At 35.8% G+C, this 17,994-nt stretch overlaps 1 protein-coding gene across 2 annotated transcripts in view; it reads left to right on the top strand.

The window, feature by feature from the left end:
• Window positions 1-17,994, top strand: part of LOC110373088 (serine proteinase stubble) — a 127,648-nt gene that overhangs the window by 16,250 nt on the left and 93,404 nt on the right. For both annotated transcript variants that reach the window (XM_021330232.3, XM_021330223.3), the window contains exon 2: window positions 5,157-5,235. In XM_021330232.3, the coding sequence (XP_021185907.1) occupies window positions 5,214-5,235 (22 nt within the window). In that variant the 5' untranslated portion in view covers window positions 5,157-5,213. The remainder of the gene's footprint in view (window positions 1-5,156; window positions 5,236-17,994) is intronic.

Consider the following 17,994-nt stretch of genomic DNA (forward strand, 5'->3'; position numbering starts at 1 on the left):
CTTCTGAACAATGACTATTGATATAAACATTATTCTTGTCAAAAAATATGAAAGACTGTTTTTTTTTTACTAAGATTCTTTCTAAAAGTTTTACATATGCACTACTTGATGAAGATCTTAAATCTAGAGTCACAAATTAATCTTGTCCTCGTAACACACTCCGCCCACACATTGGCATAAACCTTAATACTTTAATTCCACCATAATTGGCACTCTCAGAACAAAAAACTGAGCCTTATTTCATTTAATATCTCAATAAATCTAGACGATGACTGGCGATGATGAATGGCCTACCCCAAGGCAGCGTCCTAGCTCCGTTACTATTTAACATCTACACCAACGACCAACCATCTACCCCAAACACGACTCGCTTCCTGTACGCTGATGATTTGGCCTTGACATCACAGGGATCTTTTGAGGAGGTAGAGGAAAACCTAAATAAGGCACTCGAAGACCTGAATACCTATTACCAGGAGAACGCCCTAAAACCAAACCCCTCAAAAACTCAGTCGTGCGTATTCCACCTGCGCAACAGAGAGGCGAGTCGAACCCTTAACATCCAGTGGCGAGGTGTACCTATCAGTCATTGCAAGCTACCAAAATATCTGGGTGTAACTCTTGACAGGTCGCTCACTTTCAGGAAAAACTGCGAGAATATCAAGCAGAAAGTTGCCTCCCGCAACAACCTGTTGCGAAGGCTGACGAGCACGACCTGGGGAGCCTCACCAACGGTGCTGCGAACCACTGGCCTGGCACTCTGCTACTCCGCGGGCGAATATGCGTGCCCAGTGTGGAGTCGTTCCGTTCACGCTGGGCAGGTGGATGTAGCACTGAACGAAACGTGCCGCATTATAACTGGCTGCCTCAAGCCGACCCCGTTACAAATGCTGCACCCACTGGCCGGCATTGCCCCACCAGATGTTCGCAGAAGCGTAGCCTCTGGCATCGAGAGAGCCAAACTCGAAACAGACCAACGACACCCCATGCACAATTACACCCCTGTGCCACAACGGCTTAAAAGCCGCAGGGGTTTCTACAAAACCGTTGCTCCTGTCGATGGTGAGGCCTCTCGTGCCAGACGGGATCTTTGGCAATCGAGGAGTTTACTGCCCTCCCCGTTTGTCCCGCTCTTAGAAAGTCTCCCTCCTGGACACGATCTCCCGAGAAGAGCCTGGCAGTCTCTAAACAGACTCCGAACACGGGTAGGCCGGAGCAAAGATAACCGATCCAGGTGGGGTTTCGCGGGCGGGGCGGACCTTGGGTGCGAGTGCGGGGCTGCCGTGCAGACGATGTCCCACCTAATCGCATGTCCACTGTGCCCTGAAACCTGCTCGCGGGAGGACTTAATGAGCGCATCCGGCCGTGCTCTCGCTGTGGCGGAATATTGGGCTGACATAGTGTAGTCTCATATGACATGTCATCGACTCGAAAGAAGAAGAAGACGATGACGTATGTCTGTCTCGTGATACCAAAAAGTATGTAATTTGCACAACGGAACCTTATTACTGCTAAGTGGTTCCACGAACCAAACTGTCATGGCGGCGTTTTTTTCGCGCCATTGCTTCATCAGCAAATTGTCATCGATTATGCGTCGTTTTCAGTTGTTTTTTTGCGCATTTCTACTTTCTAATGTGCTTGAATTGTGACTGAGATTTGGTTTTCAATATGACACGGTTATTCTGTACGCTAATGTTGAGATTTTTAAGTAAGTTTCTTATGAGTTTTATGGCGTTCCTTCCGCGTCTTTTTTCCGTATAGTAGTTTAGACCCAAGCAACCATGGTGAATTCACTGAGAGTTCTCATACCATATAGTATTTTAATGTGAAATTGTTACAAAAATTTCTGCAGTTTTTGCTGCATTTTGTTGTGAAAATATCCACATACCAGTGTTACAACACCCTGATGATTTACAAAGGTTTTCCCTACATGAAGTTATGCTTTAAAATGTGTAAGTTATCAGGAAAATGAGTTGTCACAAATTCCAGGTAATACGGTTTTGTTCTTCTAGCTAAAACATTTCTATAAATACCAACTTAGAATCGAAGCCAATTTCTCTAACTGTTACACACAAATGATCTTGTAAAAGTCGTGAGAATTCCAATAAGTTATTTCTGTCTGTTCTGCGATTTCTGCGAATAGCGAAACCGAATTTGAATTTGACGGCGATTTAAAAATAGAATGCGGTTATTCACGGATTGTTTATTCTCTTTTTGAACATTTAAATTAATTGGCGATGGTGTTTTTTCACATGGTGATTTGTTTTTGTTTTACGTCCATAATGTCTCAGTAGGTTTTCTTTCAGATTTACTTAGAAAACCTTAAGAATATAACCTCCTTTCGGAATACGGCGCGTAAAAGCCATACATAAAGAAAATTATCCTACATGATCGTTAATTACAGTCAAAGCCGGACTAAGTGTTTGTTATTAAAGTTTTTATGCAACCAAGGAGTAGTGGTTACCTTACCCAGTTTTATGGTTCAAACAATTTTAAGCCAACAATTCTTAATTATGGACGCTGCAGTCTGATTTTTCTAGTTTCATGCCGTGTTTTAAGGCGAAAGGATACGCCAAACTACAAAATGGACCTCTCTTTGAAACACTACTACTACTAGACGAATTGACCAAATAATATAAAAAAAAATACCTGATACGCATAACATATTTGATTTTCAATTTTAAGTTTTTTTTTTTTACTATCGTTTATACTTTAGTCGGAAAAAATCTAATATATCCTCTTTATTTTTCCAATAATTTGCTTACTGCTTTCAAACTACTGAAGCGATTTAAATATTTTTTTTACAATAAATTAGTCAATTTATTACTTTATTAAGTTTAAGTAATTTTTTTTTCACATATATTACTTTCGTGCCATTAAATCAATAAAACCATATTTTTACATTCGCGCCGGCGTTCGCGCTCGCTCGGACGCGGAGGCCAGTCTCTCCTCAAGGTCGTTGGGCTATGCTTTCGCCTTAATCAGGGAAAGATGTTCAATGACAGCTGGGAGGTACAGTTTAACGTGCCCTCTGAAACACAGTATTCTATTACAATCATAAATATCATATATTATCAAGTTTTAAAATAATTATTTCTCAAACACAGACTTCTGGTTTCTATTCACTATTTACCGACATTTTTTCTGAACATTGGCGCGTGCCTAACTGTATCTACGCAGCTCTCATTAGACTACCGCAATAATATCATCATCTGCCTAGCCTTTTCCCAACTATGTTGGGATCGACTTCCCGTCTAACCAGATGCAGCCGAGTACCAGTGTCTTACAAGGAGCGACTGCCCTATCTGACCTCCTCAACCCAGTTACCCGACCAACCCTTAGACAAGACTGGTTGTCAGTCTTGCTGGCTTCTGACTACACGTAACGACTGCCAAAGATGTTCAAATGACAGTCGGGACAACTTCTACTTCTCACCGCCATTTTTTCTGAACATTGGTGCGTGCCTAACTGTATGTGCATGGTTCTCATTAGACTAGCGGTCTCGCGCGGCGATTACCGCGATAATAATCCGAGTCAGTAAATATTTGAAAATATTTGCTGAGCGTAAAAAAAGAATTAGCCTTTGTTTGCTTGTTACTAGGTTAGATGTTATTTGTTTAATACGTTAGTAAGAGTGGGTTTTGTAAGAGTGAACCTAGAATTTAAAGTCGGAGCCCTCAGTTTGGGTTTATTTTAGGGTCCCTAATATACCTAGGACGAGCGTGGTGATTAATGGTAATTCCATCTCTGTATAAAAAAAGGAATATACTATTCAGTGAAATATAGTGGGAGTGGAGTAAGGAGTAGGAGACTGAAAATTATAAAACAAAATTTGAATATCTTTATCAGTAAGAATTTACTTTTGTACTAGTAACACTCTTTTGACTCTCATTATATAACAGCTAACAAAACGAAGTATCTATTAAACAGTAGAACAAAAAACACATCACGTTATAATATTAAGTAATCATAAGATAATGACGATAGTTAGCATTCCGTTAGTTCTGCGAAACGGCTTTATTACAGTAGTAAAGCGAATGTTTGAAAGTGTTCCTATGTATACCTACGTGGGTAGCTACCTACTCAAATGTATTTTCAAATATGGTTTCCTCAGAAATGGGCGCATGATCTATTTTAAAAGATATCCTTTTATATAGTTCAGTATGTAATCTAGGAACTTCCTTTTCTTCATATATTTCGTTTGTTTCTTATGCATTTCGAGACTTAAGTGATATTTTTCTGAATAAGTACTAGGTATTTAACATTTGTGTGGATGATGATAACGAGTTTTATGAATTATTTAGAATCAATTGAAAATTACACTATTTTGTAACATGCATTATGCATATCTCAGGAAACTATCAACCGATAAGAAAAAAACACTTTAAGTGTCCGATGTATTACAGGAGGCTATAAGTATTAAGTAGGGTATGTAATTTTTTATCCGGATGCGTGAGGTAGTTTCAACGAAACCGCAGTCAGAAGCTGGTTATCCAGTAAAAGCTAAAAGGAATTTTCTTTCTACTCTTATCGATACCATCTTATCTAATGGCCACTATTTGTAGAATTCAGTATTAGAATTTGTGGAATTTTTAATTAAACTTAGGGTTTAATTAAAGCTTGTTACAAAGAACGAGCTATTTTCATTGGTCTTGATCTTTTTCAGCTACACATTTTTTTACTGTAGCTACTTTTAGAATGGGATTGCTATCTCATAGGACCTATTGCAGTTATGTAAGTTAGGAATGAATACTTACATTATTATATAATTAGCTGTTTACCAGGGTTTTACGGGGAATTTCCCGTACCAGGAAAAAATAAAGCCTATGTTACTCTGGGATAAATGGATTGCTGGGGGGTTTAAAAAACACATAGGAAGTGGTGAAGGGTGGGCGTTTTGGGGGCTGTCTTTTGTATTTTTTTTTGACGTTCGAAAGTGCCGTTTTGCAGCCAAGTTTGAATGAATAAGTTTTGATTTTTGATTGATTTTGATTTTTAAATAATCCAGCTTCACAGCTTCGCAGCTTTACACAAAAAAATAAAAAATGTTTTATCCTTATTATATTAGTATAGATTTTGTATACTCTGTAGTCCCAATGGCCAGACTTGATTAATTATTAATTTATGGTTTATAATGACGTGATACGTTTTGTTCGCAGAGTGTGTGTGCAGTAGTGCAGGAGCGGTAATGCGCCGCGAGCGCCGCCGATCGACACATGCATGCCGCCCGCGCACCAGGTTCGTTGCTATTTACTTCTTACTCATTTGTTATTGTTAATTACTATTAAAATTTTATATAGTATTATATAAATATAAAATTAAAATAGCTTAGTATTTACTTATAATTGTGCTAGCATACTTTCATAACTTCATATAAATTATGTCCATAAAAAGAAAACCGGATGGATGGTTCTTATTGTAATCCGCAGATTCTGATACAGATTCTTCAGCATATTTTGAGCAGAAAATAAAACATTGTACATTTACATTGTGCGACATGAGTGGAAAAACCTGTAGGGAAAACTTCCCTTTACTTATTTAAACCCGATTTTATACGTCTTTGCCAGACCACGACTTACGTAGAGTAACTTGAGGCTTATACCTACTTTTCGAAAGGCGAACGTAGGGCCGAAAGTCATTGATGAAATAAATCCGATTTTTATAAAATTATTCATAAGTAAAACAAACCAATCTACGAATTGGCCATCCAACGAGGTAATGCTGCCAGCCTCCTAGGTACGCTCCCAGTTGACAGCGATGGGGATGAATTTTTTAACGCGTTTTAGTTATTGTGGTTTTTTTACTAGGATCGTTTTTTATATCTGTTGTAAATATCTATGTAAATCTAAAATAGGTTGTAAACTATAAAAATATTTTCAGTCCAAGTTGCAGAAGAAATAAAGTTTACCTGTTACCTCGATAGATGGCGTTGTATTTCTCTGAATCGCGCTATGGTTTCGTTACAAGCGTTTGGTCGGGTCTGTCAGTTGTTATGAGAATAATAAATCGTTAAAATAAGGGTTTCTATCATCAGATTTTAATTATTTTTGAACATATCTCGGGAGTCAAATCCTCGGGATATTTTAATCTTTGGTCAGTTTCAGTTAGAAATGAAGATATTTTAGTGATAGACATAATTTGCAGATTATGGACTTCAGCGTCATTGATTTTTCCTTCTTAATTTTTACTCATGTTATTAATATAGGTAATTAGTTGTTATATTAGCACATATTTAGATCAGGAATAACATAAAATAAAGCATTTATTTATTAATTTCTTTAATGTTGGTCGAGTATCAAGACTGAAAAATCTTAGGATTCCAGTCGCGGTTATTTATTTGCCAAAAATACAGTTCAAACGACTTTTACATTAACCTCAATTCTTAAATAATTCTCGAAAACGAAGTAGATTTGAAATAATTAACATATTATTCACTTTCATAAGTTTTCTGGCCTTATCAAAGCTGAAATAATGTTTACCTCATACCTCGATAGATGGCGTTGTACATTGCTGAATCGCGCTATGGTTTCATTACACGCGTTTGGTTAGGTGGCTTGCTCGCCTCAGTACCAATGTCAATACAAATAATTATAGAGAAGTCTCAATGTCTCTTATCATCAGATTAAGCAATTTTTGAAATATTGTCTCTTGACGCGAGTCACGAGATAATTTATAATAAACATTAAAAATGAATCTACTCTGTCGTTATTAGTACCTACTATGAGTGATGATAAGGATTGAATTTCATTCATTTTCTGTCTTGACATTATTTAATCATCTTTTTATCGTCCCACTGCTGGGCACAGGCCTCTTCTCACACAGAGGAGGATTGAGCCATAATCGCCACGCTTTCTGATTGATATTAGTGTGATTTCAGACATTATAGTCAAGGTTTAATAGAGAGGTTTTCCTTCACCTTTTATTCAGTCGTTGATGTCCAAGATATACTTAGAAAGTACATACAAACTTAATATTTGATGAAAATACATTGCGTTATTTTGTTAAAACTGCAACATCATACAGAATTTGTTAGAAAAAATCTAATTAATTCTATGTAATAAATTAAACTTGTAATTTCAAATGCTGAATAAAATAAATCTTGTTGATATGATTATGAATGATTATCATAATTACAATGTGTTGTTACCACGGTAACAGTTGTTTGGATTTACTCTCGTATTCCAATTGGTTGGGGTAAACTGGGTTAGATACATAACGTAGGAAAACAACGTTTTTGATTTATTAGGGAAAGTCCAATTATAATAACTTTTTTTAATAATGAGAATGTTATTATTTATTGTAGAGGTATAATTATTTTGAAAGACAGTGCCTAAATATTTTGAAATGAGATATCAGCAAATTTTTGTTTATCCACTACGTTGCTGTTATAATTTTTTGTTCCTCTGAAGCACTGATTTAACTTTCAAAATTAAACTTCTTAAACAATTATCCCATGAGTCACATTATAAAGACACTATTACCCGCTGTTTCACCCGCGTCTCAGGCAGGAACTACTGCGCAAACTGGGATAAAATATAGCCCATGTGCCCTTACTCGGAATAAAGTGTAGCTTTCTAACAGTGAAACAATTTCTCAAATCGGTTTAGTAGTGTCGAACCAAAAACTGTTTCCTCTTTATTTTTTTAGTATAGATAGATGATTCACAGGTCAAGAAAGCTTTAAAACCGCAATAAACCACATCCTTTTATTCGTCACTGTTTCACCATGTAACACATTGATTACAAGAAAGTTTATTACGTAACAAACTGAGGTGTAAGTGTAAACAGATTGAGTCACTAACCACATGCGTGACTAAAGGGTGAATAAGCTGAACAGAATCCGCTGTTTTGTTATATGGCCAGCCGTACATTGTGTAGAAAAAGTAAGTTACAATGTTTACAGTTTTTTTCTGTTATGAAATTTTATTTCAATAAACGAATTGTTTTTGGTGTTTAAAAAGCCAAAAAAGGGAATATACTAGTGCTAAGTCTACCATAACGGGCATTCTGGAAGAGATTTCTTAAGATACTAGCTTCTGCCAGCAGTTTCACCCGCATCCCGTGGGAACCTCTGCACGAACCCGGATAAAAAGCCTATAGCCTTCCTCGATAAATGGGCTATCTAACACCGAAAGAATTGTTCAAATCGGACCAGTAGTTCCTGAGATTAGCGCGTTCAAACAAACAAACAAACTCTTCAGCTTTATAATATTAGTATAGATAAGCTATGCCATACTTAATCTAGCTACCTAATAAAGTTGAAACCTACTTACGTTTTCAATACAGTAATTGCATTCAAACTTGGTGTATATTGTATAATAAGTAGGTGTCAAATTGGTGGCTTGTAGAAGTTGTAATTTAATTTCTACGAGTTTGTGTTCCTTTGAGGAGTCACACTTCCAATTTAGAAGTTAACGTGTAAAGTTACGTTATGCTTATTTGTAACCAGAACAATTCCAAGAAGATCAAAGTATATATTCAAGCAAATTATGGTTATCAAAAAAATATATTGAACTAGGTATTTCCATAAGTCATCTTTTTTTCAGTGTTAGATAGCCCGTTGAAGGGTCTCAGCACACATATGGGATCGGAAAGGGATCGTCACCGTATCGCCTCGAGCCGTTCAGAATGGTTTGTATTAAACTCCCTACTGCAACGCACACTAATCGGAATAATAACGTAATCGCCTCGCCTCGGAACAGGCTCCGAACTTGAATTCCCGCGCTTACGGCTCATCGTCCCCGCGCTTACGTTTCTCCGTCCCCGCGCTTACGTCTCTCCGTACCCGAGCTCACATCTCTTCGTCCACCCTTTCTCGTTTCCCCTCCCGCGACTTGCCTGCTATGGCTATGATAGCCAACTCACGTATTGTAAACCAAGACATAACCGTGCGCTACACTTAACGTTTGGATTCAAACTGATCTGGTGCCAGCCAGGTCAGCCAGGGGGCGGCGAGGCGTAAGCGCGGTGTCGCCTAGCCGTAGCCGAGTTGACGTACAGGCGCTGCTGATACGCTTTCGTTACGTGCATACGGTAGGTTGACGCCTGGTTGACAGCGAGGCGAAAGGCGTTACGGTTACGATCCCTTTCCGATCCCATATGGGTGCTGAGACCTTATAGAGGAAAGCTATAAGCTAATACTTTTTATTCGGGTTCGTGGAGAAGCTAGTTTGTAAATAAAAATCTTATATCTACCTTATGTCACATCTACTTTAAAAAAATCTTTAATACGCACTCTAAACAAGAAAGTAATGTTAAGAGAAAAATCCGTGGAAAGCGAACATCATGGCCATTGGAATGAATGTACAAAAGAAACAGTAAATGCACACAACGCTTGATTGGAATCCAATAGCTATTAATTGCCGAGGCGTCGGAAAGATATCGTTTTCGGCACATCGCGTCTATTCTTCCACGAAACGGTTTTATTTTCATGGAAAATACAGCGTAACATTGGGGAAAATAGGCTAATATTTTACGGTTTTATTGTACGAATTGTGGGCAGAATTGGTGCGATTTACACAGTGATTTGAATGGTGGTATAATTTGGGTGAGATTTCGCATTCTGCTTGTACAATTTAGGAATTATTATCTGGGATAAAAAGTAGCTTAGAGCTAGTATTTGTAGCCTATATGTCATTCTGACAAATAAGGTATATTACTGTAGTTTAATCAAAATTCGTATTACTACTCACTCACAAAATTTAACGTTTAAGAATCTTTGACTTTCGCTTCTTGTTGACCGCTAGCTCAATCTTCAGCTTTCCTCCTAGAATTGATGCTGTTTAAGGGATCTCATCCCCCTTAGTACCTACAAGGCCCCTTTTCCCTAGAAAGAGTATATTTCATTTACTGTTTACTCAGCAAAGGCCAGCCTTTTTTAGCCTTTTATAGTTCGATACGGTAACCCTTTTGAATTGAATCCCAGTAGGCAGGTCGGTACTGGCCTAACGCCCCGTCAATTACGCTGTCATCAGTCTCTTTGAAGCGAACGTGGAACACGAACTTGCTTTCGACATCAAAGTCAAAGTCAAAGTTTTGTATTTCAAACTAGCTTCTGTGTTAGTCACCTGCTTCCTGAGGGAACTTCCAAAAGCCGTATAAAAAAAAGCTTTTATGCTGTTTTGACGTATGAGCAATATAACTGAAATGTTTCATGAAAATCCGTCTTGTCTTTTGTGCATGAAAAAGTAACAAACACACACACACTTACTCCTTTATAATATTAGTCTAAATAAAGAAGAACCGGCAAGAAACTCTATGGGCCCAGCCTTTTTTTCAAATTTGTTGGAGTCGGCTTCCCGTCTAACCCGATGCAGCCAGACCAGTGTTTTACAAGGAGCGAATGCCTGTCTGGCCTCCTCAACTCAGTTACCCAGGCAAGCCAATAAGGGGTAGGTGCCCCTTAGAAAGACGGGTTATCAAACTAACTGGCTTCTGACTACCAAACTGCGTTCGACATTTCAGTTTCATAGCTTATTGCTAAAGCAATATAATCAAATTATTGTGGCCGGTGGTTGCTATCAATAAAACGCTAATGTGTACGCGGTTGCTGCGGTTGCATGTAATTACATTTATATTTGGAAAACGTTCATTTTGAACCGTATAGAGGTAACACGTTTATGTGTGTAGCTGAATTTAGAGGCACAATTTGCATAGCATTGTTCTTTTACGGCTGTTTCCAATATTTGCTTACTAGAGGTAGGTATTTTTAGATTTTTTAGATTACTTGTATGAGACTAATGTTAATTTTATTTCTAGTAATTAAATCAACAGATAAATAAAATATTGTTTAGGTTATACCTAAGGGTTCTAAATGTTTTTGGTAGATAGTTTGTTTTAAAGAGGAATCAGGTTTTATAACTGAAAATTTCCTCAATTTATTACATACTACTTAAGTTGCCTTTTGCTCATAAAGTTTTGACGTCATACTCATAATCTACTCCTACGATAAGTCATAAAATAAATAAATAATTAATATTCAGCAACATAATTATCGAATATTGCTGCGTCACTCACAAAATACTACCTCGATACTTTATAAAAGGTGACTAATAAATCATAACCTGATCAGACAGTCAAGAAAAAAAGTTTTTAACAGTTCCAGCTAAAATTACTCAAATAATCTAGGTTACCTGTCAAACTGACACACTCCACTTTCGTATTAATCTACAAAATAACCTAGAAACATGAAAATTTTGCTAAAACTCAATTACAGCTGACAAAAGTACATAAACGTTGTTCCCAAGCAAATGATGAATTAAAAATACATGGGAACGAAATAATTCTAGTCGGCTATTAGCGATGTTCTCATACTGTAATACAGTAATAAAGGTTGCATTAAAACATACATTTTTGGGGTTCCGTGGAGAAAAATGGACATTACATCCATCTCTATGATGAAGCTATGTTCTCCACCGCGTTTTTCTGTCAGTTTCAGATCTAGATCAGTTTCAGACTCAAAAACTGTTCAATGGAGTTTCAGGTGTGTTCCAACAATAAGTTTCATGAGGTAGGTTTTAGTATTTAATTTTTCCCCTTGAAAATCTGAAGCTGGGAGCTAGTTTATTATGTTTCACACCAATACCAAAGTATTAATAGTTGATAAGAATTAGAACTAATTTAAAACATATTTCTTTTATTTATTTATGTTTTTCTCACTTTTCCAAACATCTATCATTAAATATTACTTTTATTTTATGAAATTAATATAAAGCAGTAAGCACAAAACGTACAGAACCCGTTAACATAAACTGCGCTTCACATCATACATTTTTGATTAGTGTTATTACCGTAATTGTTGAACAAAAACACTTTCTCTGTATTAATATTAATGTCGGTTATTATACAAATATTTTAATGCCTTCCCTGGCTTTGTTATGGAAATAGGCAACAAAGTGATGGCCAGCTAATTCTCTTGTGTTCTTGTTCTTTGTTAATTATTTTATTTTGTCCCACAAGTGGATTTGGTCGCCCTCATTGTTTTATTGTACACATGAGGAGTTAAAAGTGATTTGTGTAGTAGATAGATCTATTGAGAATAGTTCTTTTTTTTTAAATTATTTGTATTAAGCTTAAAACAAATGCTTGTATGTAGGTATATGTTTCTAAACCTGATTTATTTTAATTAATGGCAGGATTATGTACTTCTGAAGACTAAATTGCTCATCTTTTTTACGCTTTTTTAATTACAATCTTGTGTAAAAAAACTATTTAATTTTGGAATAAAAACAGACAATACTCAGATTCCCAAATAAAAATACATAAAAAAATCTAAACTATAATTAAAAAAAAATATCTTCCCACAAAAATATTAAAATTCAGATTACCCAGCTCATAAGCTTCTTCCCACGCGACTTAGTCATGGGACCAGGTCACTAGGATGGCTATAAACTATATTGCTACCTGTGGTAATTAATTATATTATAGACCCACTGGGCTATCTGTTCTCATCGGCACTGGCAGTGAGTTGGTGTTGCCATTTAAAGATTTACTATGATAAATGGGTGTTGAATTTGAAGATATTTTTTCAAGACAGTTTTCAATACCTACTAATGAAATAAAACAAATGGCGTATCCGAACTTATATACCTAATGTTTGTGGCACAACGAGGTAAGGTTAGGTAACATTTAAAAATATTTTTATATATCATTTTTGTTATTTTTAATCTGTACCTACTAATATTATAAAGCTGAAGAGTTTATTTTGGTTGTTTATTTACTTGAACGCGATAATCTCAGCAAATTCTGATCCGATTTGAAAAAAATATTTAAGTATTCAACATTGCTAATTTATTGAGGAACGCTCTATGTATCATCACGCTAAGACCTAAAGGAACGGAGCACCAACGAAATATATTATTCAATTTTTGTATTATTCCAATATCTACTGATACTGATAGCACTGAAGAAAGTGTCAGTTAAACTTTAGTTCCATTTTGGGCAACTGCACAGTGGGCTCGGTCTGTCTATATGTATGTATAGGTATGCCTAATTCAGATTTATGCTATCCCACGGCAGATGACGTGTTTACGATACGTCACGGTGAATATTGAAATAGGGATAACTGATGACGGATGGTTACTGAGATAACTTAATGCTAATGGTGTTTATTATTAGTTTAGAGAATGTGTGGAGCTATTGATTTGTAAGCAAAATAGGGGATAATTAAGTCATCTGGTTTTAAGATCCACATTCATCGAGCACATTAACGCCAATTTTCTGAAAGCAACTGTTCACTATGAATTTTCAAAGAAGACAGTTTTTTTTAAGAAAAACAGGCTTCGCATGATTCCGTGTGATTCATGAACATGTTTTCTCCTTCCAAACTCTTTCATCCTCTGTCATCTCACATGTAAGATTCTTCCTAGCCATATCAACTTCACAAATACATTATAAATAAACCAAAACATGCAGCTAAATAAACGAACATATAAAACAGCGGTATTCGTTAATGAAACTGAGCATTTAATTAACAATTGCATTGATAAATTATTGCGGTTGTATGCAGTTTGTTCGTGTCCCGGACTTCATTGATTGGTTCGCCATATTGGTAGTTGTACGAATTGGATTAATTCAGTTGAGTATTAATGAGTGACAAGTTTTTTGCACATGAATATTGAAATGATTGATTATGTTATACTTACAATGTGGCATCTATATCAATATAAACCTGTTGAGTATTTTAGATGTAGTGCGTTCAACCTCAAAAACTACTATTTCGAAAATGTCATTCAGTTTTAAATAGGTTATTTAAAGAAGAAAGTGTTTTTTTTGTTTTTTGGAAATGGCATGTGTGTTTTAGATAAATGAGTATTATTAGAGTTTTCATGAATGTTATATTGAAAGAATCTTTTGGAAACTCACAACCAACAAAAAATATACATTGCAGCGTAATATATTGTAAAAACCGGCCAAGTGCGAGTCGGACTCGTGCACGAAGGGTTCCGTAAATTACAGTTAAATCAACCTATCTCAAAAACTATAAGAGATACTTTGATCAAACCAAAAATCGTTGAAAGAGTTAATTAGCATGCATCACCTCTATTTTTTTTAGAATTTTATACCCCGTAGTTATAAAAATAGAGGGGGGGGGGACATACTTTTTACGACTTTGAGAGCTGATATCTCAAAAACCGTTCACTTTAAGAAAAATGTTTTTTAGAAAACTTTATATCATTTTAAAAGACCTTTCCATTGATACCCCACACGGGTATGTACATCGAAAAAAAAAATTTCATCCCTCAGTTACATGTATGGGGGGCCCCACCCCCAATTCTTTTTTTTACTATTTAGTGTCATATTTTTGTAGCGGTTCATACAACACATATTCGCATCAAATTTCATCACTGTAGTACTTATAGTTTCCGAGTAAATCGGCTGTGACAGACGGACAGACGGACAGACGGACAGACGGACATGACGAAACTATAAGGGTTCCGTTTTTGCCATTTTGGCTACGGAACCCTAAAAATGAAAAGGTATTTACGAAAAGTTTCTCAAACTACAATCATCCGATTCATTGATCTTGGTATTAAAATAAAACTAGTATAAAACACATAGAAAATCAAAGGTACTGCAAAAAGATAAGCACTTTTTCCACTCGAATACTATTCAAAGCGAAATATTTCAGTGTTCTTTTTACTTAATTGTCAGTTTCAGAACGTGTGCAAATATTAACTTGCCGACTGCGCATTTTCTGATTTCTCTCGGGAAAATGAAGCCAAGTAGGTTTTATTTGTAGTACTATTGTTTTTTTTTTTTTCAAATAAACGCCTCGTTTCATATTTGTATAAGATTGTTTGATGAAGAAAAAAAAACAAAAGTGAAACGAGGAGTATTCTGAACTCAAACATTTTTTGAATGCCTATTCTTTTTAAATTATATCCGGTTTTTTTGGTGCAGTTGATAACTGCTGTCAGTCAGTTCAAAAACGCTATTTCTCTTATAAATTCATAGCTATCAACTGCAAAAAACATTCGGCATGGGTATGTGGGTATATTTTTGTATTATGTAATACATAGTATAGAAGTTAAACGATCATTTAAAATAATGTTCGAACTGTCATCTCCAATAATCGTACGATTTTGCCGAGTCGATTCAGGTTTGTGAAGTGATCGAGTGGAACTCGAGCTAACGAGTCACTTGAGTCGTTTCCAAGAAAATATTTCAAGCTGAGTTTTATTTCAAATGACACTCTTTAGCTGTAGACTTAATATTTTTAATGGGTATCAGGCTGAGCGAGTAACTGGATTGAGGATGTTACATAGGCAGCCGCTCCTTGTAAAAAACTGGTACTCAGATGCTCCCGGTTAGACTGGAAGCCGACCCCAACATTTGGTAAAAGGCTAGGGAAATGATGACCTGTATACCTGTAGATATACCTAACTGCATAAAATTGTACGGGAACCCAACTTACAAAATATATTTATTAGGTTTCTAGGCAGATAATGACTACAATAAACAAAAGAATTCGTGTAACCTAGTTCGTGTCACAAAAATTTTGAGTGCTAAGTGCTAATCTGTAGGATGCCTAGGTATTCAATCTGAGTCACGAGATGTCTCAGTTATAAGACCTTTTTGAATCCATAGATTTAGAATCTATGGATTCAAAAAGGTCTGGCTGAATATATTTTACACGCGCTGGCCTACATTTTTTCTTTTTAATATTATTTGAATCACGAATCCTTATGTTTAGTTCTGTCTAGTCGTGAACCAATTTTCGATCTTTGATTTTTCGATAAATGTTTGTAGATCTGTAGTTTGCCAATAATGTTGTTAATGTTAATACATATATGGATATAGATACAGGTAAAAAAGAGTCTCCATCGAGTTCTCTGCCGGCGCTTTTCCACCTAACCAACTTTTTGGAACCGTGCAAATTTTGAAAAAAAAAAGTTATACTTTGACATTGAGGAAAAAGAAAATCGAAAAAGCAGTTTGTGCCCAGGCGCAGGTGACTATCAGATGAAAATTAGCTGAGCGGGTCAATGACCCTGATTAATAAAGCAAACAGCCGCGCACGCGAACATTCATCTTGATCAGTCATTATGAAAAGTTAGCGTTATGAGACCTACTTAATTTAAACAACTTTTAAATTCACCATTTTCACCAAAAGCACATACCTACTCATAACAGATTCACAAAACATGATGAAACTTTATTTTCATCCCGCAGTGAAATAAAAAATGTGTATCCTACTAAATAATACACATTAAAGTTTTCCCGGCAGCCACTCAGCGCTTTCATGAAATATGCATCGAATGGACGGGTATCGTACAGCGGCGGCGCAAAGCGCTTTACTCGCTTAATTGTTTAAACTTGAGTATTGTAGAATACTGATATGTAGGCAAGGTTGATGGATGGCCATGTCTGTCAGACTTTCTGATATTTTTCCTCGTGACAACAGTATAGAGAGATCCGTCGTAAGTATTTACACGATACAAGTTTTGTTAGCGGTTTCACTCGCGTCATGTAGGAATTACTTTGTGAAACTGGATAAAAAGACTTATACTTCCTAGATAAATTGCCTAGCTCGCTATCAAAGATTTTTTAAGGATTTAACCAAAAGATTTTATAATTTTATTAATAATAAAGATGACAAAATCATTAACAACAATCTGCCTGAAAACCAGCCCTTTAAAATAACAGCAAATATTTAACTCAAACTAAGTTTCGATAGTGGTTACAACCCAAAATTGCTTAACACTTGCAAAATTAAATTCAAGATCTAAAGACATCGTTTGAAGTGAGTTGAAGCACCTTCAAACAACGTGAGTAAATAGGCATTTACTTACTCACCACGGGCTGTCTTTGAACCCTTTGAAAGTTTGCTAATTATACTAATTTTGAAGTGACTAGTTTGAATTTTGGAGTAAAGGGTCAGTGGTTTGAATTTGTTTGAACGTCTTGAGGTACTAAGGGTCGTCATTTGTTTTAGTTTTGAAGCATTAAGTGTCAATGAGGAATTTATTTAGGACTGGCTGTTTTTTGCGGTTTTATTCACATCCAAGTTGAACTACTTTTCGTACCCATAAAAATAGTAAACGACATTAAATTATTGAATTAGAAAATCTGGGTCTAGAATAAGAAGTACCACGTTACATATGAATATTTTGACGATTTACCGATTTGATTTAAGTAAATGTTACATAAATTGAAAAGAAATGGATTCTTACAACAATCTTACAAAAACATCTTCCCCCTGAATAAAACTTTCCAAATTTAATAAATAAACGTGACAGACTTATTAAAACTTTTACAGGCGAAAAGTTTACCTGAAAAAATTACAAGTTTAATGAAGTTTCTAACTTAATGTTACAAGTACGGTGCGTAATTTACTTTCAATTTCCATTTTACGGTTACCAGTGCCTCGAGCATACTTATCTTCCTACATACTACGCTTTTCTTTATTGAAATTTTAAATCAATTTAGACCGATTTTCATCGATGCAAGATCATAACATATCTTCGCCTGTCATTTGAACATCTTTGGCAGTCGTTACGGGTTTTCAGAAGCCAGACCACCAGTCTTACTTCGGGGTATTGTGTAACCCGGGTAAGTGGGTTGAGGAGGTCAGATAGGCAGTCGCGCGGTTTAACTGGAAGCCTAACCTAAACAAATTTGGGAAAAGGCTTGCCAGATATTGAACTATACCTGAAAATAGCAGTGCGATCATAAAATAATATTCCATTCCAACTATATGCCAAATATATTATCTTCTATTCGTACAAATGCTGGCCTAACCGATGTTAAATATTTCATTTTATCACAATTCATCATTTCATTTTCATTATTGCGCATACAGCAGTAGAATTTCTGGTTGTTCACTAAATTAATAGCTACGTTTGTAATGTAGCTAAAATTATGTGAATAATTTATGGATGTAATAACTTTCTGAAATAGATGAAATAATAGACAGCATTTTGTACTTTACATATTGTCATTTTTTTATATAACACTCCTACACTAAAATCATCCCACAATTTTTTTTATCAAACTT

This window comes from Helicoverpa armigera, chromosome 7 (assembly GCF_030705265.1).
Source record: "Helicoverpa armigera isolate CAAS_96S chromosome 7, ASM3070526v1, whole genome shotgun sequence".
In the NCBI taxonomy this organism is placed as follows: domain Eukaryota; kingdom Metazoa; phylum Arthropoda; class Insecta; order Lepidoptera; family Noctuidae; genus Helicoverpa; species Helicoverpa armigera.